Here is a 21,662-nt window from a genome sequence, read left to right as displayed (position 1 = left end):
CCCTACAGGCAGCCCATGTGGGTTTTGTAAGATCTCATTGCTGGTGCATGAAAGGCAGATCTCACCTTCCTGTGGAGAAAGGTGTCCTTGCTACGGACCTTATCCACAGCCTCTGGAAGGCAACAGGCTGCCTACTGCCTTCAGTGAGCTCTGGATCAGACTAAACATAAGGCTTTCAATTATTTCCAATCCCCAGCTGCATTTGTCTCTTGTAAACACTTCATCTGGCCATTGCACCTCTGTAAATCACCAAACAGAATAACTTGATGGAGGTGGAGCACACACTTTTGAAAGGGAACATTAAAAGGGAAAAATATAACTCTCTCTCTTTAAACTGTCTCTTTTCTATATTGTTACCTTGACAACTCTGCTGCTGTGTTTCATCTTTGGTGGGACTTAGCTGTGGTGGAATAAGGGGGACATCCATGTGCGTTTCCACATCTACTCCAGCTCCGCTTCACGAGCATATGCCAGGCGCTGGGCATCTCGAGCTGCAGAGTCCACACTCGCTGCCTTGACCCATGGTGCTGTCTGGAAATGATTACAGATATTAAGAACTGGGACCCATTCTGATTAAAGGTATAACATTGTATCTTCTATTTCTTTTCCTTAAGCCAACACCAGAGCAACATTAATGCTCTTTAAATGGAGATGCAAGGTGCTTAAAATATTTGTAAGGGTTAGGACAGCTGGAAAGCAGAGAGGGATGAAAGTACTCAAAAATAGTTGTATTATTTTTAGTATAAGAAGATATGGGAGTATGTGTCAAGATTAGGATACAGTTCTGATGTGCTGAACTGAATCTGGAGATGCTAAAAATATGCTTTCTTTTCTACAATTTTTAGAAGAGACAGAGGTAAAGGTAAGAGGAGAGTAGTGGTGAACTGAAATTTTGATTCCTGTGTGTCCTTGCTTGTTGGGGTTTGACAAAGCTGGCTGTTAACCTGGGTACTCGTGACCACTGATACCAGCAAAACATTACGAGGCAGGACGAGGTGTTATCTACAGGAATGGGATCCCTCCCACCTCCTTTTTCCTCTTCCCAAAGAAAATCCCCACCAACGTAATCCCTTTATTCTTTTTAACAGAAATGGCTAGCTTTAGAGCTGCAAAGCAAAGGCATGCAGGCTGAGAGCAGGCGGGGGTGTCTGTGTCTGAATGTGTGCGCGGGGAAGGGGGCTTTTAATGCAAAACACATGTGTTTTCAATTGCTATCTGGAGCCAGCCTAGTAGCTGTAACTTGGCCTGACAAAGCCTTATTGAAGTACAGACAGTGTGGTTTCAAAGCAGTTTAGAAAAAGAACGGGAATGCTGTTCAGGAAATTCTTCAGGCATGGGCAGGGACTTGGCTGCAATTCTGCTGTTGGAAAATCTGACAGGGGCAGCTCATGAGCACAGGCCAGGCCTCGTGTTGCTCTGAAAGCTGTCCTGCATCTTCCCCCCAGCCTCCCGCACCCCTTAGGGTGCTCATCACCCGCTGAGGGAGAGGTAAGAGCTGTGTTGCTCCTTCCTGCTGTGGCTGGGGTCATTCGCTGTTCTTTTGTGCTTGTGCAAAGAGGCTTCTCGCTTTCAGACTGTTGTTTAGAGAAAAATAGTCAAGAATGGGAAGTTGTGGCATATTTGCGAAGGGACGGGAGTAGTTGGAGGCTGGGTGGTGGTTTCTGGCTAACTTGGCTTCTGTAGTAATTCTGTGACTCCTACGCTGCATCTCTGGCTGTGTGAATGCTGCAACCAAATAATTCCCAACTTTTTCATTTTGGGGAATAAGTATGTATATAACCTGGAGCCACCGAAAGGTTGGCTCTGTACCATGTGTCACTTACAGGTTTTGATGAAAAATATGATACAGTCATGATAAATACATTTATAGGTACATTGTATTATAGTTGCTTAATGAGTTGAAAGCATGCTTGGGGGTTGTTTGGAAATTCCTGGTACAGCTCGCTTATGAAGAGAAGCAGTAATTCAGTAATAATCATTGCCTTGTGATTTCTCTGCATATTTTTTTCTGTATTTTATAAAGCATGAGCAAACTTCAACAGACAGCACAGTAAGAAACCACATAGAGCAGATTAGAAGGAAAAACATTAATTTAAGGGCTGTTCTATCTGCAACTTCTCTTCTGATTTGTGTTTCTTTCCCCAAATAACTTAAGAAACATTTATGATAAAAAGCTCGCTCTCTGTCTTTAGGAGCCTGCCAGGTTTAGGCAATGCTCTCTCATCCTTTTAGTTGCAGCATTAAAGCTTGTCTTGCCTTTGCAGGGATATCAGCACCTTATATGGCAGGCTTGTGTTTGGAGTTAGGGTACGGCGTGTTCGGCAACGTGGATGGAGGTGTCAGGAGGAGCCCACCTGGCGTAGCTTCAGAAACTTCCTTACTTCTGCCAGTGCCTCTTCCTGGGATTTTCACAGTGATGTTATTTGATGTATTGAAAATGCTTTTTAGCCATGTTTTAGGGCGGTGGGGTTTTTTTGTTGTTTTTTTTTTCTTTCAACAACGAATGAATTAAGGGTATTAAATTATATAGTGGGACAGTGCTAAGCATTTCTGGCTGGGTTCATGGCAGTAGACCCACAGTTTCTTTTGCCTGCATCCAGCAGGACTGCACGTACAGGGCTCAAACAGTCATTCATCTTGGCAATCCAAAAAATTTGGTGGCAAGGTCAGGTTCACCAGCAAAGTGCATCAGATCCAGTATGTGACAGGGCCAGAGTTTTCTCCCAATAATGCTGGTGAAGCGTGTACGTAGGCAACTCCAAAGGACAACAGCAGGCTCAGGCAGACAGCAAACCCTACCTGGAAAAAGTGGGATTGAGTGGATTTGCATCTTTAATAGGAATATTATCTGGTCCAATGCAAACAGGTTCTATTTGATGGAAGGGAAAAAAGAAAAGTGTTTGGGAGCATCTTCTCCTTGCCATTGTATCTGTTTTTTCTGGTGAAAGTGATGGTCAGCTGAAATGGGTTGTTTTGGGCCAAGTGAGGATTTTCCTGATTTGGGATGCAGGAAGGGTATCCTCCAAGAGACTTGGATGAACTTTGCTTTCCTGAAGGCTGATGGGGTTGAAGGGAATGAGAGGAAGGAGTGAGGTGACCTGTGGAAGAGGGAGGCGTATGATGAAAATGAAGAGGCTTGTTAAATTCAAAGTTTGCTTTGCAGAAAATACACCTGCTGTGAAAATGCTGCGTTAAATGAAGGTCTCATATGATCTGGACTGCTTGAGCCTTCATCGGCTGCCATCTTACCCTGCAGACTTGGAGCTCTATTGCTTTTCTCAGCAGCTGTTAATTTAGGCACCCAATCAGGCTATTATCTTCTTCACTGCTAGATAAAAGCTTATTTAAAAAAAACCAAAAAATCAACTTCCTGCCTCTGATCATACAGCATCACACCTCCCAAATCTGATCATCAGCACTGAAAAGCCAGAGAGGCAAAGAGAGTGGAATACATCTGTCTTAGCAAGAAGCAGCCAGGGCTGTGCTGCCATACCTGGCTTTAGGAGTGCTTCTGCCCCATATCTGGGTGAGACAAGCAGTGCAGGTTTTTCATCAGGTATGAGATCAGTCTCGATCATGGGATGTCCTGAGTGCCCAGCTGGGCTGTTTGTCATACCCACTCTAGACGGGACCCCAGTGAAGATGCTGGTGTGTGGGCGTGAGTCCAGGTAGGGCTGGAGTGGCTCTTTGCAACACCCTGGGCTGGATTTGATGGAGGGAGGTGGTGGTTTCCTCCCCAACTCTGGCAGCTGCTCCTCAGCCTCCCCTGCCAGAGATTACCCTTCTGCAGCTCCACCCGGGTCAAGTATTCAAGCTTTGCTTTGTATCCAAAAGGAATGAAGAGTGTGTGTGTGTGGACAGAATGTTATGCATCTGAAGTTAAATTGGAGGGTCTCTTGAGCTCTTGGAAGCATACAGATAAGAGCCATTATCACTCCCTAATATGTGTATTCCTTCTCCTGGTCCTTCCCAAGAACAAGCTAGAAAGCAAGTGTGTCTGTGGCAAGGAACAAATGGAGAAGCACAGTAAGCGCATCATGTGGAGGGAAGATGGTGGAGGGAAGATGCAGAAGAACAAATTTTAACTTGCGAGAGCAGGATCACTGCAGAGACTGTACTCTGGATCCTGGCACATGCTCAAGCCCACAGTTCTCAATTTATGCCATGCCAGTTGGATTCCAGCCGTATAAATCCTTATTACGATTCTGCTTTGCGCATTCCTACAAGCCATATCTTTTCTTGGTACTTTGGGGTGAGAGTGTGTTGGGGCAGAAGTCTGCAAAGTATCACCTCCCGTAGCTTGCTTTCTGATGCGAGCTCTGTTGATGATATCCCTCTTGCTGTTCCCACAGCCTCCTGCAGTTGCACCTGCTGCTGGATATTTTAGTGTAGTTCTCATACTTGTTCATCCTGCTTTGAGACACTCCAGTGGGAAAGAGCGTTTATAAACTTGGCACAGATGGACATAGGCTTATGATTGCTTCACATCATCTGAGTGGTGCAAAGGAACCAGCGTGTGAATGCAGCAAAGCCGGTATGATGTTTGCATGCAGCGTGAATGTATGGCTGCAAGTTGTGGGGCATTTTGTGAAAGACATCCTTTTTTGACTAGCTTGATACCATTAGAGAACTCACTGCAGAAACTTTTTCTTTCTTGTTAACTTTCATTTCCATTTTCTCCTTAATTCTGAAAAAGAAAAATATCAAGACAAGGTAACTATCAAGAAAAAGATCTAAAAGTTAGAAGAAACACTCATAAATAAGAAAACAGACATGTTCCTCTTCTCAGAGAAGAGAAGCAATAGTAACATCACATTGCTCACAGACTCTTGCAGCATCATAATAAAATACCACTTTTGGATTAGGAGATGCTATTCAGAGGTGGAGCTGGCTGTTACTTTGTTTTGTTCTGGCAAACTCTAATATTTTTAGAGTTTTACTGTAAGTACTCCTTGAATGCAAGAGCAGTGGCAGAGCAGAACAGAAGTCCCATGTTCAGCTTTTCATGCTCAAAGATATGAGTTTATAAACTGAGGCTTTTGCAGTGCCCTTATCCTCAAGCACGTTTATTGTCGAAATGCTGTCAGCCCTAGCAACTGGGGAAATTACATGAGCTCTCAAGATGTTAGATGTAGAGGGTAGCCTGGAGCATTGAGGGATCTGGATGAGAGATGCTTTATGAGATGAATCCCCAAAGTCTCCCCAGATGCCTGTGCTGAGTCCAACTTCCTCAAGATACAAGAGGAGATGGATACATCATTGAGTGATGATGGTCTCCCCAGCTCATGGAGGACCTGCTCCCCGTGTGAAGGGATGGGAACTGTTGACAGAAGCAAAAGGACAAGCAGAGAGGAAAGATTTAAGCTTTGGGGACACCAGTGGCAGTGACAGAGACCATGCTGGCACAGCCATTGGGGTAGAAAAGCCCGAGATCATGACTTAGATGGTGCTGGAGAAAAGTGCTGTGAGATTTAACTACCGCAGCAAGTATTTAATCCTTCAGGCTGTTCCCCAGTGCTCCGCCTTTGCTGGCCAAGCTGCAAGTGAGGTTATTTTCCAGAGCCTGCTCCTTTTATGGAGACCGAGGCTGTGGTCTGACCCGTGCGTGGGGTCATAAATCAATTCTGGGTCATGACGCTGGTGGATTCACAAGCCTGGGGGTGTCAAGCTTGAGAGAGAATTTTATGGGGAGCGGAAAGGCAAAACATCTTGTTGATAGATAGCTCAAAACAGTCGTTTTCATGCCAAATTTTGTTCTCAGTCACGCTCCAGAAATGTCTGTTCTTTTGAACCTGGTGGATAGTGTGCACTTAAAAGACAGAGAAATTAAAGAGGATGAATCTGCAGAGCATTTACAGTGAGTTAATACAAGTACATTGCCTTCCAGTGATATGGCAGAGAGCACCTCTGAAGGTTTTTTAGGGGTTTTTTTCTCATTCCAGCCCCCCAAATAAAGGTTTCTATTTCAAAAAAATAAAGAGAAGGGGATGTCAGTGATACAGACACAAAGAGAAGGGAGACATAGATCCAAGGCCCGAGGGAATTTGAACCCCTCTCTCATCTCTAGAAATGTGTTCCCATCATTATACTACACGTTAGCCTGGGGTCCAATGCTCTTCATTTTTCTGATGAAGTTGTTACACCTCAGTTATATGCAAGCAGGCAGGGAGGAGAGATGCCGTGTTGACCGTGCAGGGCTCAGGGGCTTTTCGTCTGTGCCGTAGTGAGCAGGTTTGATGAGCTCCTGGGCATTTTCAGCAGCAAATTTCAAGTGGGCTCATAAAAGAGAAGCTGCCTTCACAGATCGCATCCCCTTTCGGCTTAAAATTGTTCTATTACTAAACATACATCATCTAAGCGCTGATCAAAGAAACCCCCGTGGCACAGAAACATTATTGATTCCTCTTGTTATGCCTCACCCCGTTCATAGTCCTCATTGAGCCTACCAAGCTGACATGGCCAGAGGATGTTACAGCTTTGGTGTTTGCAAGGGAAAGCTGTTTATCCATCCCTGTGCATATAAAACACTTCTGCCTGGTGAATCGTTAATTTGGGTGGAGCACCCGGAGCGAGAAGCTTTCTGCCAAGGCAGGAGGATGTGGTGGAAGGGAGACACAATAAAGATTTGCCATAACTGGTGGAGCTGATGTGATTTTTGGAAGCTAGGCACCAGTTCTGATTTGTGATGCCTTTCAGCTGAGCCTGGTTTCAGCTCTACTGAAGGGAAGTGCTGAAGCTTCTTTGCTAGAAGGACTCAGCAAGCAGCCTGTGCAGATCAGAGGATGTGGTGACATGACTCTTCCAGTGGTCTTAAAAAAACAGATAAATCTTTCTTGTCATGGACCATATCTCTAAGGTATGCTAAAGCAAAAGGATGAATAGCTTTTCTAAGCAGACTCGATTTTGTATCAGGCCCTGTTTGCAGTGTTCATATATACGGACTCAGTGTACAGGTCTTGTGCAAAAACTTATTACCTATTTTTTTTTTTGCAGCAGCAGCAGCAAGAATTCCTTGGAGAATTACCCAGATTCCAGGCTATACTTTTGTAGTCATGGTAATGTCTGTGGCTAAACTGTGAAGATTGGGCATATTGCATTTTTTGTATTGTAAGTGGGATTGTACATGTGCTGGTGGTGATCCAGTGCTGTGCACATGTGTCTTGAAGCCCTCTCATGTCAGGCAGACACTTTCAGACTTGACTTTTGGAAGAAGTCTTTCAAATTTCTATATTTGTTTCAGTATTTTCTTTTCACTACTATTATGAAATTAGGTGGTTATTCTTAATATTTTCCTGAAGAAGAAGAAAAAACCCCTATTAAGCAACTAGCAGCCTTTCCCCTTAGCTCAGTAGTTTGAGCAGGGTGAGGGGAGGAGGGTGGACGTTGAAATGCAACCACTGGATGTCCTTTCACAGCAATATTTTTTTCTGATGCCTTAGTCCTTTTTAATGTTTGAGTCAGGAGAAATTGCCAAAATGTAAATTATGACTAGCACACTTTTCCTTCCCACAAAGAGCAGATTATTGATAGTGAATGTAGCCACTTCCTTGTGTAGTTGCCTTGCAGGCCGCCTTATTCTACTCATTTGTTTAACACACTTCAGTACTCTCTGTCCATCGTTCTGTCTTCCCTTCCTGGAGAACTACAGACATGAGCATTTTCTTTTGGTATTCACAATTCAGAGCAGAATGCTAGCTAGAAATCATATATAGCTTTAAATGTAGTTGTATGAGAGCTTGGATAGAAAGAACATGCTACCTATGATTCCAATGTTATTTTCTTGTTATAAATTTATGCTGTATTACTAAGCCATACTCGTCTTCTGTGTTGTAGTACTTTAGTTGCTCTATCTCTGTTAGGGCTGCTGTGTGCTAAAATATTTTATCAGAACCAGAGAAATTCTCACAATTGAGCTGCTGTGTGGATGCAAGTTGCTCTTTGTAGTTATGTTCTGTTCCTATAAGTTCTTTTGATGTCTACAAAGTTTTGTCCCAGCTGGATATGCCATTTCTTCATCCTAGAGGCTGCAAGTGAAGGAAAAAGAAAGAAAAAAAAGAGAGAGAGAGCAGGAAAGAGATAAAGAGAATAAACAAGTTTTGCAATAAAGAGATATTGTTTCTTACTGGTCAAACTTCTTCCATGATTTGAGAGCGTTAGCAATGCAATTTATTCATTTTCTCCAAGGGAGAGGCTGCATTTAAGACATGGTTTCCAGGATCCCGTTAAAATATTAGGCAATAAAATCCTTGACTGTGCAGTAGTTGTAGTTATAATTTCCCCCAGGTAGCGGAAACTCTGTAATTTATTGTTGTTTTAAGTTTTGCCTTTGCACAGATTGAGTGGTTGTAGCACTGTAAAAAGACCTGTTTTTCTCCAAGTGTGTGTATTTGTTGATGACCCATCTCCTCCCTCTGACAAGCTCTGTGCTGCAAGTCCTCCACAGCTGCTGATGTGGCATCTGTGAGCAAAAACACCGGTGCAGACCAAGTTGGATCTGTTGTCACCAACTTGCTTTGCTCTCCCTTGGTAAAAGCTATGGCTCTGCCTGCGCTTCAAGTGGTTTTCCACTATAGAGGTAGATGCCCCAGCTGGTCCAAACAGCAGAAGTGATTTACAATGAGCGCACTTATACTACTGAAAACTGCTCTTTGGTACAGACACACCTTTCTTCAGTGATGGACTTTTAATGCACATTTAGCCAGGCTAAACTGGCTGAGCCAACTTGTATTAAGAAGAGGCTCTTTTGCTGTTGGTTCCTCCTGACATGGTATGACTGTCTGCACTAATTGATGTTGCAGATCTTCACAGCATTATCTGGGGCTGGGGTAGTCGGAGGTTGTAAATTAAGTATAGTTTGGAGGAGGATGTGAGATCCCTTTTTTAGACCAGCTGAGAAAGTTGGAAAAAGCAGGCAGGCTTGGAGGCGTGGACGGGCTGGATGAGGCTCGCCTTGTTCTAGTTCTAGTTTAGCGAGCAGCCTTCGTTCGACAGGAGGGAGCTCAGCTTGGCAGCTGCCTGCAGATGGGCAGCGCTGGTGCTGAGTCTCTTCTTGCGAGTGTCCTTTGCAGCACCACGCTGATGCACAAGTCTGACCTACTTTTTCGCCTGGGTGGACTGTGGCCCTCAAGCAGATAGGGAAAAAATTTATTTAAAATGTGATGGTTCATAAACCTGAGAGGAAAAAGATTGGAGCACCTTGTTTGTTACTATTTTTTAAAATCTTCCTGTTTTCAGCCATTGTCATGAATTTTGAGTGTGGGGGATTGACACAGTTGCTGATGTTAGAGAAGGAAGCAGAGATGGACACCTCTACCTTCTGGAGGAAGTTTGCTGTTGGGATGAGAACAGGGGTGCGAGCACACCAGCCTCCCTTGGCTAAACACAGCCTTCCTGAATATGCCACTAAATTGGCTTTGTTTTATATGTCCAGATCAGGAGAGGTGTCAATGCCTCTAATCTGAAAAGAATTGGGGCCTGAACTGATTAATTTAGCACCTGAGACCATGTTTCAGCCTGAGTGAGGGGTGAAGGCTTATGAAAGCAGGGAGAGGTGCTGATCCCCTATGCTGCAGGTGACAACACCAGGCAGCATTAGAAAACACAGGTCTTTACAACTTTTGGAGCAGTGAAAGGTTTAAAAAAAAAAGTAACTTGTTCTTCAGGCAGCCCTTGCCTCATATGTGCGGGCTTCAGCATTGGAGCAGCAAAGATAAAGTGTTAGCTTCATCCCTGGTGCAGTGCTACTGGAATAAAAGTTATGCCATGAAGAAACTCACCTTGTATCAGCCAGCGATGGGCTCTGCGCCACTGCAGACTGCACGCTGTATTAGCTGCTGGAGTATGAAGCTATTAGCAAAAAAGTAAGGAAAAAAACCCAGGAAACTAATGGTAAACAAACATAAGCTGCTATCAATGAGCATCTGATTTCTACTGTTGTCTCATTCTGCCCTTGCGGATCATGCTCCCACAGAGAGGAACTCGCATTGTTTCCTCCTCTGATGTGAATTTTGTAATTCACTGCATACAAACATCAGTGCCAGATACCCTGAGGAAGCAGCCTGTGGCATTGAATCAGTAGTGCAAAAACACATTTGGTGGTTTCTTATCTGTTTAGAGTCTAAAATGCAAAACATTCAGCAAATTATGTGTTATTAGAGATGATATGATATCCTCAGTCTGTGCGTCAAAAAAGTCTGAAAACGTAGGAGAATGATCCCTGGAGGAAGCCCATGAAAGTGTCTGTCCACACCCTGAATGTGAAGGATGAGAACATGGATGCTTTCACGTGTGTGGCATGAAATACTTCTACATCTGCAACCCTGTGCACACGCAGCCTTTCACACACGACCATTGTGCAGCAGCTGTCCTGGACCCCCGTCCCAGCTGGTTCCAATGCCATTGGAAAGCATCCATCTCTTTCCATCCGCAGTGAGGGCAGCCACATTCCCAACTGCCCAGAGCCAGCTGGGTGCCAGGGTGTAGGAGAGGGGACGGTGGTCACCACAGAGGACTGTAAGACAATTTTTTCCTGGGGATGCTGCTGTACTGCTTTCCACAGCACCAGCTTTCCTTCCTTCCCTCTTTCCTTGCTTTTGGCCCCTGGTGTTGTCCTAGCATGCCATGCCCACCCAGAGTATCAGAGTCTTGTTAAACCAGCATAGATATTTTGGGTGTAATTTGTTAGAGATGTGGCAGCTGGAGAACCTTGTGCTTCAGGTTGACTTGGTTAAGAAAGCTTGGGGTACAGGAAGGGAGAAAGGCAAACATTTCCCCTTTGCCTTTTTCCTTTGGCTGGAATAAATAATTTTATTTGAGATTTTTTTTTTTTTTTAATTAAAGCCTCTGAAAAGTAATATTGCATCTTCAAAACAAACTGCTGAAGTCAACTGCTTTTACTAAACGCATGCAAAATTTTCCCCTCAGGATCCTTAAAGGCCCTGGAGTGCCTGCCTTGCAAAACCTGGGGCGGTGAACAGAGTTGCTCAAGAGTCATCTCCATAGGATACCATTAAACAGTGTGCTTACTTGTATTTATAAATATATATATATATATACACACACACACATTTAACAAATAAGAGTCTCTTTTGGTACATTACTGCATACTGTAAGCAGAAAGAAAAACAATGCAGAACCAAGATATCGAAAGAGATGCTGCCCAGCTGGTAAACTCTTAAAAAGGAAAAAAAACAAAACCCTCTAAGAGGCACAGGCACAAGGAGTTTTTATCATCGGCTTTCTCTTACCGGTTAATACACGTGGTTATTTCTATGTGATCATTTCAGATGCCTCAGGAACAGTACGCACATCGGAGCACCATGCAGACCTCGGAAGGACCCCAGGTATACAAAGTGGGGATTTATGGCTGGAGGAAGAGATGCCTCTATTTCTTTGTGCTGCTCCTAATGATTTTAATCCTGGTGAACCTTGCTATGACCATCTGGATTCTGAAGGTTATGAACTTCACAATTGTAAGTAAGGGTTACCCTGAAAAGTCTGGGGAAGATGAGGGAGGGTAATGGTCTTTCCTCTGAGCATGAATTCAGATACGGCTTTGATAACGGGGTGTTTGAGTTGCCATGGATAGCCATTATTACAAGGAGGAACAAATTTACCCAATGATCCTCTTTTTCTGCTAGAGATGTCTGCAGTATTGCCAAGCTGAGCAATCAGCTCAGCATTGCAAATCATGTTCCTCCTACCTGCTATTTATATACATGGATGTATGTAAACAATATATACCACCTTCCCCCAGTTTTCAATTATAATGTGTTTTAAAATTAATGAAATAGGTTATTTTGAATTGGGGTATGAGAAAGGGTTTGAGTTTTTCTCTTAGACTTTTTCTGGTTTTCTCCGTGACTAAGTCACAAAACTTGATTTACCTTTTGCTTAGGGAAAATTCATGTTGTTCCATAATTACATGGTTCCAGAAGCTTTGTGAAGAAAAATAACATTTCCAGGGTAGCTCTCTGGGCGTGGTATTTAGCTGGAGTATGTCTATCCTCATTGTGCAGTGGTTGATGCACATCAGTCCTGCCAGCAGCACTCCCTTGCTGCACAGACGCCTTGGCTGGGGTTAGTTCTCCAGAATCCCCTAGAAAAATGTTGAGCAACTGAACTGGGATGTAGATTGCACTATGGCAGGTCGTACCTTCTGGGCCCAGAGCACTCTGTGCATCACTTGAACTCTGTTCAGACTCTTTTTGAGATCTCAAGGGGTGCCTTGAACTTGAATTGCCTTTTACAGGGTGAGCTTCACCTCTCATGCTCAAACACACTGAAAGTCAGGATGTGATGAACCAGGCACATCTCACTTCCAGGGCTAAAGAGTCTTTATATATGGCAGGTCCTAGTTTTTCAGTAGTTAATTTGGCCAAGCAGAGTGAAAATTGAATGATTGGTCCTCTCTTCTTCAAAGCAGTCATGGTCAGATTGAGTTATTTTAAGATTATTTAAGTCTTCAGTAGAAACTTAAGTTTGAGGCTTTAATCCTGGGTTTACTTCATGAGAGAGCTGTAAGGCTAAATTCCCCTAGACCATTTTCAAGGACTTTCCCAGCCCAGCTCTGATGTGAGCAGTCTCCTGGCATTTCTTGCTCTGCTTGGTCTTGTGAAGCCCTGAACAGCTGTGTCCAACATTATGTCATTAATGGGCCATGAGAAGTTGAGTAAACAATCTCTGACTTACTGTATCCAGCAGACAAAATGCTGTGTCGGGGGAACATGTAGCATTCATTTTCTCTAACCAGGATGCTGTCAAGGTGTGCAGAAGATTGCAATGCATGTGTGCTTAGGGAGCAAGCAATTATAAAGCAGTAATCCACAAAAAGCTCCTGTGAGAGAGTGAAGAGTGAACCAAACTGGAGCAATTAATGCCCAACTAGACCTGTTATTTAATCTTGGGAAATTGATGCCATTTCAATACATATTTTGTGCTGAATTGTAGTCATTAGATGAATGTAGTTGAAAAGTAGATATTTCTGAGCTGATGGAAGACTTGGTCATACATTGATCATAGAGGCAGTGGTATGGGTATCAGCCCAAGCACAAAATAATAGGATTTCAGATTCCAGCTTTTCAGGAATGCAACTTAATTTCTTTAGAATAACATAACCTCAGTATATCAGTCCTGTGCTTTCTGCTATGGTCAGTCTACTCTCTACAAGCTGCTTGGGAACTTCTCTGCTCCTTTCTCCCTCACAGCCTGCTCCTGGTGTGTTTTATTTTGCAGGCCATCTGTAGAAGGGCCACCTCCTACGGATACTTACAGAAACCTCCCCCTTCCAGCAGCTTTCTCTGCCCCACTAGGATATACACCAGCTTTTTTGGGGATGCACTAATCTTCAAGCTCTTGTCTGATTCAGTTTTCTTAAATAGTCACTTAACCTCTGTGACTCACTGGGGATTAGTCCAAGGTAAATTATATTTGTATGTGGTTTTAGTTAATTCATATTGTCTACTGTGAGTAGGCAATGGACAGCTTTTGGTGATAAAAACACAGACTACCTAGCACTGCATCCTGCAGTGGGAACTGCTTTATGGTTATAGGCATGGCCACGCTAGTCAGGGTGTGTGTCTGACACTGACAGTTGGAAATAAATATAAGAACAGGGCATGTAAAATGCGATCCCTGCCCCGGTGTGCACCCATTCATCTCCTGATCTCCTGCTGCTCCTGCAGCCTCGCCAACTGCTTTGGATCCTGCTCTGCAATCCCTCCTGCACCATTCCCTGAGGCTGAGAAAACCACTTTGCTCAGTGAATTTTGAGAGGCAGACTTTTATCTCTAAATAACAAATGGAGGAAAATCCTCAAATGAGGAGATGCAAATATGGAAAAATCTTTAATTTGTTCCTGTTCTGATAAGAGGAGCTGAGAGTCCTTTTGGGGTGGAGGAATGATTTGAGTACTCAGTAAGCAATAGCTGCTGCTTAGCAGGTCTTAGTTACCCCAGTGCTTGCAGAGTAAAAAAGGAGGGGAGAGTTTGTAGTTCTGTTCTTGTGGAAAATATAGTATTTCCAGTATCTTGCCACCCCTGAGCTCTCCTCCCAGAACCTGAGTCTGTTCAACTCCACAGGACAGTCCTGGCACTTACCAGAATTTAATGAGTGCTCATTATAGCCACTAAGTGCTCACAGTATTTTAATGAGTACAGCAAACCTGTTCAAGAAGACTCTGGGGGTGTTTTAAATGCTGATAATGGGCAGTGGAGCAGGGAGGAGGAGATGAAGCAGGACAATCTCAGGGACAAAAAAAAGCATCTTCTCATGCACGTTGTAGCAATACCCATCCACTCCACTTCCACGTCAAGCCTTGACTCCCTTTGTCTCCCCTCTGCATGCCCCTCCTGGTGCTCCAGGAGGCAACTCCTGTAAAATCATACTGTAACCTTAAAATCTATGGCTTTTAATAAGCAAAGCATCACTAATTTATTCTAGGTTTTGCTTTTATCTGAACATTCAAGGCGTCAACAAATTTATGTGTGGCAATTGCTTTTTACATGCAACAGTCAAAACAGGGTCACATTCACGTGGGGCTGGTTGGTCACTGTCTAGTCTATCTTCTGATGCAGTCATTCACTTCTCGTGGAGTATTTGATCCTTTATTTGTTTTAAATGCCTTTACCAGGCACAGGCTTTATGAAAAGCAGGCCTGGAGGCAACCTCGGGTGTCATCTGCCTGTCCCACAGCTGGTTCTCATAGCCAGGTTCATTTATCTAGTTCATTTCCATCAGTGCTGCGCTGCTCTGGAACTGTGAGAAGCTCTGTGAAGGTTTCTACCTCTAAACCTTACTTTGATTTCTAAGCCAAACCACAGAATGAATCTGGACCAAAGCCACCAATTTGGGTTGAAACCCAAATGCACCCTGAAGGTGGCCTAACCTAATTGAGGTAGAAACCACCATCCAGCACTCAGCTTTCCAATGATATATAGGTAAACTCCATTCAGATCTTGGGCAAGCCTGGTAGAAGTCTGTGGTTTGCACATACTGGGTTTAGGGAGAAAAAAACCTAATGCCTGCGGGCTGCATATGTGCCTCAGCCACTCAGTCTGCAGGTCCAGCATAGGCTTGGGCTGTATCCTACTGATGCAAATGGATAGTGGAGAGTTCAACCTCGAGCTGTGCAGAGCTCAGCTGAGGCCCCCACAGCCCCTACAAGGCTTCCTATGTGCCAGTCTAATTACCAGGCTGGAACCAGAGCTCTTAACTACCTTCCTCTTTATGGTCCACCTGCCTTAGCTTCCAGTGATGTAGCTCTTTAGCAGTAGGATTGCCCATGACTGTGTAGATAAGCACGATTCTTTTATGCTGTATGGCTGTGATGTGCTGGGATCTCTATTTCAGCTATTACTAGTGAGCTTAAACCATTTTTTTTTTTAAATCTTCCTGTTGTTTTATTTTCTGACTATTCCAACAAAAGATATGCTTACATAAACACGCTTATTTTAAACAGTACAAGGCTCAGAAGGCTCAGGTAATGGGCAATGACAGTGCATTGACCTCTTTCCACAAGGTTAACGTACAATGCCTTGTATTTCAAACAGTGTTAGGAGTCTAAAGCATTATCCATTAGTTCCCCTTTATTACCTCTTATGCAGCAGGAAGACCTCTAAACAGGAGAGACAAGAACTGTGTCCTGTTGTGGCTGCATTTAAATGGCAAATGTCCACCTACTTGTCTGCCCATCGAACCACTGAGGATCCTTTGCTTTTCCTTTGCCCTTCCCTGGTGTTTCTATCCATAGCTGCCTGTTTGCGTGTTTTGAATTGTATGTTCTTTGGGACAGAAGCTGTTTGCATATGGCATCCTATATGTAGTCCTATATATTGGCAGGTACTGCCAGACTGTAAGAAATAATAGATATTTTTCCTCTAGTCAGCTTGCAAGACTTGAAATTCTCAGAGAACTATCTGCTAAGAATCATCCAAACTGAAGGCTCCAGAATAGTCTTTGTAAGGAAAATATTCTGCAACTTTGGTATTCAGGTGGCCCTTCATGAACCAAAGTTAATATCTTCCTCTGAAAAAGGAGAACATGTGCTGCTTCCAGGTCTGTTCAAATCCATGCAGACTGCTGGTGCCTTCTGTGTGTGCACCTTTGAGGAAATGCCACGTAGAAATGCGCAGGCAACGACCCGCCTCATTCTGTCATCCTTAGGATGCAGAGAAGGGAGATCTTCCCTTCCTGGCCTGGTCAGACTGAGGTTGGGATGCTTCCTGACCACATCATGGGCAAACTCTGTTTTCCTTCCAGAACCACACAAGTTTTTTTTAAAGTTTGCATGCTTCAGAATGAGATTCAAACATACTTTATAATTTCAATTGAACAAGAATAAATGGCTGTGATTGTTCAGATTTTTTCCTTGTTTTGCTGCAGGCTGCATTCATAGCTGAAGGGGTATGTTTTAGCATCGTTGAATGAAATGCTATCAATTCAGAGAGACAAAATGCTGCTGTAGGTGGCATAAATGCTAAATATCATTATTATCTTGCTTTCTTTATTAAAAGTTGATAAGAAAAATGAGCTTTTAAAATTTGGTTATGAACTGTTATTTCCAATACAATTACTCCCTCTTGTGTGTAAACTACCTGCCACATTTTAATTACAGGAAAACAGTAGGATAATAACACAGCAGTAAAGATGGATTAGAGTTAGGAAAGCTCATTGCCCTCGCAGGCAGGATTCTTTTATTAATGATTTAAAGGAATAGACTTTGTTCTAATTTTTTTTTAAATTAAAAATTGCCTCAGAAGAAAATGACTGTGCAGTTTATATTTGTTTTTCATAATTTCTCTGGGGTCTCTTTAGATGCAATGGTAATGCCAACATAGGAAAGAAAACTGATCTGCTTTTCAGCTTCTGCTTCGTAGTGCAACTGTAGTCAGTCAGCTAAAATTGTTTTGAGTTAGAATTAATATTACTATATCCTTATTAAGGAAAGAGTAAAGTTGGTTTTTTTTCTCTGTCTCCCTCACACACCCATGCATAACAAAATTGTGCATTTTTCCATCCTAATTCGTGTTGCTCTATTTATAAAACAAGTAATTGTTTTGAGACTGCTTGCATGACCCAAGAGCTTTGTGTATTTCCCTTCTTTCCTCATTCATGTGGACTGCATTTTCTGATATAAAGATGTTAATATTATAGAGGTCTGACTAGACCGACAGTACTGTGAGTGACTGTACTATTAAGTGAAGAAGTTTCTATGGGTGAAATCCTTACCCACTGGAATTTAGTAGGAATCTTAGCAATGACATCAGTGGATCAACCCCTTCACCATAATGGTTTTTATTTGCAGGTTTTTTTACAGTAAATTCTCATTTCCTTCCTCCTGAATTGAGGAAAAAATGAGTTATTCTTTCCTTTTACTCGTTTTAGAGATCTGAATTTAATTCCTAGAGAGTTTCTGTTTCTGTATGAAAAGCAATTGGGACTATTTATCTTTTTTAAAGAAACATATAGTACTTTTTTTTTCTCCACTCCTTTGGAGTTTAGAATAATATAGTCAGTTTTAATAGGATATTGCATGATGTTATTAAAAGTTTGACCCCTTCATTGTTGCATCCTCCAGTGTATCAAGTATTTGGTACTGATGACTTGCTGAGTTATAATGCATCAGTTTCTTCTAGTGCTACACCTTTGAAAACTCAGTCTCTAATAATATTTCATTTTAATTATCCTAATACCACAAGTTCTCAGCCAGCATAAGCACATAAGGCTTTCACGTTCCTTGTTACCAAAAAGTGATGAAAGGATCCCATATTTTTACTTCACTGTCTGTACTCTCTGCTGACCCACTGAGTTTTTCAGAGGGCTGCCATGGCATTGGAGATGCTTACAGATCTGTCATGGGAGCAAAGGAAGTAGTGAAATAGTAAGTCTTCCAATAGTACCAGTAAATCAAGCTGGATATGCTTCACTGCAATCATTTAGGTTTTTCTTTATTGCACAAGGCAGCCTGTGGTGTACATAGTGTTACGATGGCAGATAGCCCTTTTCCCTCAAGTATTTTGGGCTGGGTTTTGTGAAGAACTGAGGTTGATGTGATGGTGCTTTCATCTCAGTGAAAGGGCTTTCAGCTCTCACTTCTCAATTGTTTCTAAGCCATTATTCATAGTCAAGCCATCCAAACAGAAGTGTGTGTCCAGGAGACACGAATATCTCAAACTTATTTAGTTTCTCTGTTTTTCAGAGGCAGAAAAAAGCAATCTTATTTATTTGTATCCCTACAGTAGAAGAAGCTGCTGCATAAGCTCTGTCCTTACTACTCACCAGGAGGGAGGGATATTATAAATGTTCCCATACCAGAAGAAGTTCTATTGGTGCTGTTTTCCTACTACTGGACACCTGAGAATTTGGCCCTGAAATCCAGAAACTCAGCATCTCTTGGTTAACACTACTACTGGTTTGAAGAAGCTGTTGGAAACTCAGCAACACCCCTCTCCTTGTGCTTGCAGTTCAGTCCATGCATTCAGGCAAAATTTGGTCTCTGGCATAATGCTTAATTTCCAGGCATTTCTGCCTGTGAACAGAGAGGGTCCTGTCTGCTGGTGCCCCATGTCCCTGATGTGCTGGGGGGAGCGCAGTGGAAGGAAGCTTTATCAGAGCAGGAGGAACTGCTCCACGGTGTGACAGCAGCAGAACCTGGTGAACAGTGAGGAGGGCATGGGTGGGCTGTGCAGGGAGGTGAGTCATAAATTCTTGATCCCAGATCTCGCCTTCTGCCATCTCCCTCCAGAGGGGATTGTTCACAGCTTCTCTTTCATGTGAAGAAATAAGATATTTCACATTAGCATTTGTCTCAGTGCCAACAAAAGATCTTCAGACTAGCAGCTCTGAAGCAGAGAGAGATTTGTCTCTTAGAGAACATGTAAAAGGTATTATTATAAATGTGCGAAAGAACAAAAACAAGCTCGCTGCTAAAATGCCGATAATCAGTTAGTCCTCTGAATAGCTTACAATCTGATCCCTCCCCATATTCTCACAGTACAGTAAGAGAAATGATTTAATTTGGGAATCCACACAGAAATGACATGCCAAGCAGAGCCATAGAGCAAGTTTTCCATTGCTGCTTCTCTTGTTCCTTGCACTTTCTTTTCTTTCTGATCTTCCTGACATCCCTCCTGAACTCCCTGCGTGGCAGAGGGCAATGACCTTCTCAGCTTTGAAAACCTAGCAGCCATTGCTATAACAAAAATATAATTCCTCTGAAGCACCTCTTCTGCGTTGTTACCTGAAGGCTGAGGTGCTGCTTCAAGTAGCCTCCGTGCCTCCTTCAACCTGTCCTGGAACTGCAAAGCCTCCAGCTTTTCAGAAAGCTGCTTCTTAAAATGTTTTTTGGAGGTTTTTTTGGTGCTTGGTCCTGAACCCCTTCTGTTTGCATCTTGGATTGTAGAATAATTGGTGGAAAGGGGAGAGAGGCGTCTCTCTCTTAATGCTGTAAATGACTGTGCAGAGCACAGTTAGGCACGCTGCCCGTTAGCTGTGATTCGCTTGTGTTTGACTAAACAAAAGGAGTAAGACAAAAGTGGCATATTCTCTCTGCAGTTGTGTGCATGTACTTTACCTTCTGTAATTGTCAAACCTCCTCTGAAGACTGACAATCTGAGGACAGAATTACAGACCTGTGGTTGTGTGGAGTTTGTCTTTCCCCTCCCCTCCTGCAGATGCTATATTCTCTCTCCTCTGCTTAAATGCTACCATAGATAGATAGAAGACTTGATAGATGTATTTAAAATACTTGCTGCCATTTCATGTGCCTGTTCTTCCAGAGCTCTGCTATGGAGATGAGCTTGAATATAACATTTGAATTCATCATAGCTTGCATTTAAGTTCTGGTCATTTCCACTTCAATTACATCTTCCCCATTACCCATCCTGCCTTCGCTGCCGTGGTCAACAGTAAGATGGACTGAGGTAATTATTTGTACTGAGGCCTGAGTTTCTATGGGACTACACTCCAATGCACTTGCATGAAGGACAACCTGTTAACACTGAAATGATGTGGTTGCAGACAGATTTATAGAAGAAGAATAGATTTACACAGGTAATTCAGCCTTGACCTCTTTGAGTTCTCATTACTTCGCATCCACCCAGCACTACTGCCCACCTCTTTCCTTTTTAAATGAGATCCAGTAACTAATAGTGAAATTACGGCAATCTGCTATATGAAATTTGTGATTATTTGCATTTAATTAAAGGCTTCTCTTGAGAAAATGAAGGGCGGATTAACCTCAGAGAAGCCTCTACATCTCCAGTAATTGCTTCTAATTGAAGTCTTTAGTGCTGCCACCCCACAACAGGAAAAGGAAAAAAAAAAAGAAAAAAACCCAAACCTGAAAACTTTACTCCTACACATGGGGTTCCTGAAAATTATTTTATCCTTATGCAATTAAGTGACTGAGGGGCCTCATAAATGATTCCTCAGTGTGGGTTAACCAACTAAAATTAAAGTTTGATTACTCAAAAGCATGGTTTGTGGTGCATTTATGAGAAGTCCAAGGGCACAGTCCATCCCCTCAGACTGACTGTGCTGTGTGACAGTGTCCCACACAGACGGGTGCAGCGGGTGCAGATGAACATGTTTTGCCTGAGTCCTCCTAATGGTTTCATTTCCATCATGAGTTTCTGGCTTTGTACAGTTCGACTTCCAATGGTATTTTGGTTATTCTGGAAAAAAAATTTACAAGCCTTTTGCCTTAGTGTGTCTCCTGCAAAGCTCAGGAAAGGGGTTCTGCCAGCTTGAGGTGTGTAAGGCTGAGCAGCAGTACTGCCTCTGGGGCTGGGAACATATTGGCCATCTTTACTGTGACAATGGTGAGACACTGGAACAGGCTACCCAGAGAAGTTGTGGATGCTCCTCCCTAGAAGTGTTCAAGGCCAGATTGGATGAGGCTTTGAGCAACCTGGTCTAGTGGAAGGTGTCCCTGCTCATGGCAGGCAGGATGAAAATACATGATCTTGAAGGTTTGTTTCAGCTCAAACCGTTCTATGATTCTGTGATCTCCCTGCTCCTCTGCTTGTACAGGGCTCCAAGGCCACAGGCTTAGTCTTTTTTTTGCTGCAAGAAGTGGATCTTTGTCATGACAAATTGTTTATATAGTTGACATGGGAATATGGTCTTGGGCAACCTTTTCTAGGATGCTTGCCAGAGCTTTGCCCCAGTAATCCTGGTGCATGGAGCATGCCCCTAAAGCAGGCATGACATTTTATAAACCACCCATCTGTGGCACGGGTGTTAGGAACCAGTCCTGCTCCTCTTGCCGAGGTGCCACAGTGTCCGTTTGACACACAGAGATGAGCTGTGTCCAGAGGGGTCTGACAGGAGCCCATGGGTGCTGTGGCTGGGGAGTAGCCCAGCACCTCGTGTTAAAGCCACCACCTCAGACTCAAGCGTGAGGCACTTCAATTACACATTCTGCCTAATTACGACTATCAGCATTTCCATGCCACGTCTGGCAGCACAGTCGCTCTGATTGCACCCTTCGGCTCGATTAAAATCCCTCCTCGTATTACAGATCTGAAAACAGGCATGACAGAAATAAAAGTGTATGTTGTAGCAGCAGACACCGCCATTTTCTACTGGTTTTTTCTCTCCACCGAAGATACCGACGTTGAAAAGCATGAGAGCATTCTGCTTTCCCATGTTCTTGCATTGTT

General features: G+C 43.2%; 1 protein-coding gene across 1 annotated transcript in view; it reads left to right on the top strand.

Moving 5' to 3' along the window:
• LOC104527134 (delta-sarcoglycan) overlaps positions 1 to 21,662 on the top strand; it is a gene marked incomplete at its 3' end in the record, with an annotated part of 162,454 nt that overhangs the window by 69,671 nt on the left and 71,121 nt on the right. The window contains exon 2 of the mRNA XM_010170759.1: positions 11,286 to 11,471. Within this exon, the coding sequence (XP_010169061.1) occupies positions 11,286 to 11,471 (186 nt within the window). The remainder of the gene's footprint in view (positions 1 to 11,285; positions 11,472 to 21,662) is intronic.

The sequence above is a fragment of the Antrostomus carolinensis genome, unplaced genomic scaffold, assembly GCF_000700745.2.
Source record: "Antrostomus carolinensis isolate BGI_N321 unplaced genomic scaffold, ASM70074v2 scaffold10076, whole genome shotgun sequence".
NCBI lineage: Eukaryota > Metazoa > Chordata > Aves > Caprimulgiformes > Caprimulgidae > Antrostomus > Antrostomus carolinensis.
The sequence above is the reverse complement of the archived record's forward strand: the minus strand, read 5'-3'. Positions and strand labels throughout refer to the sequence as shown.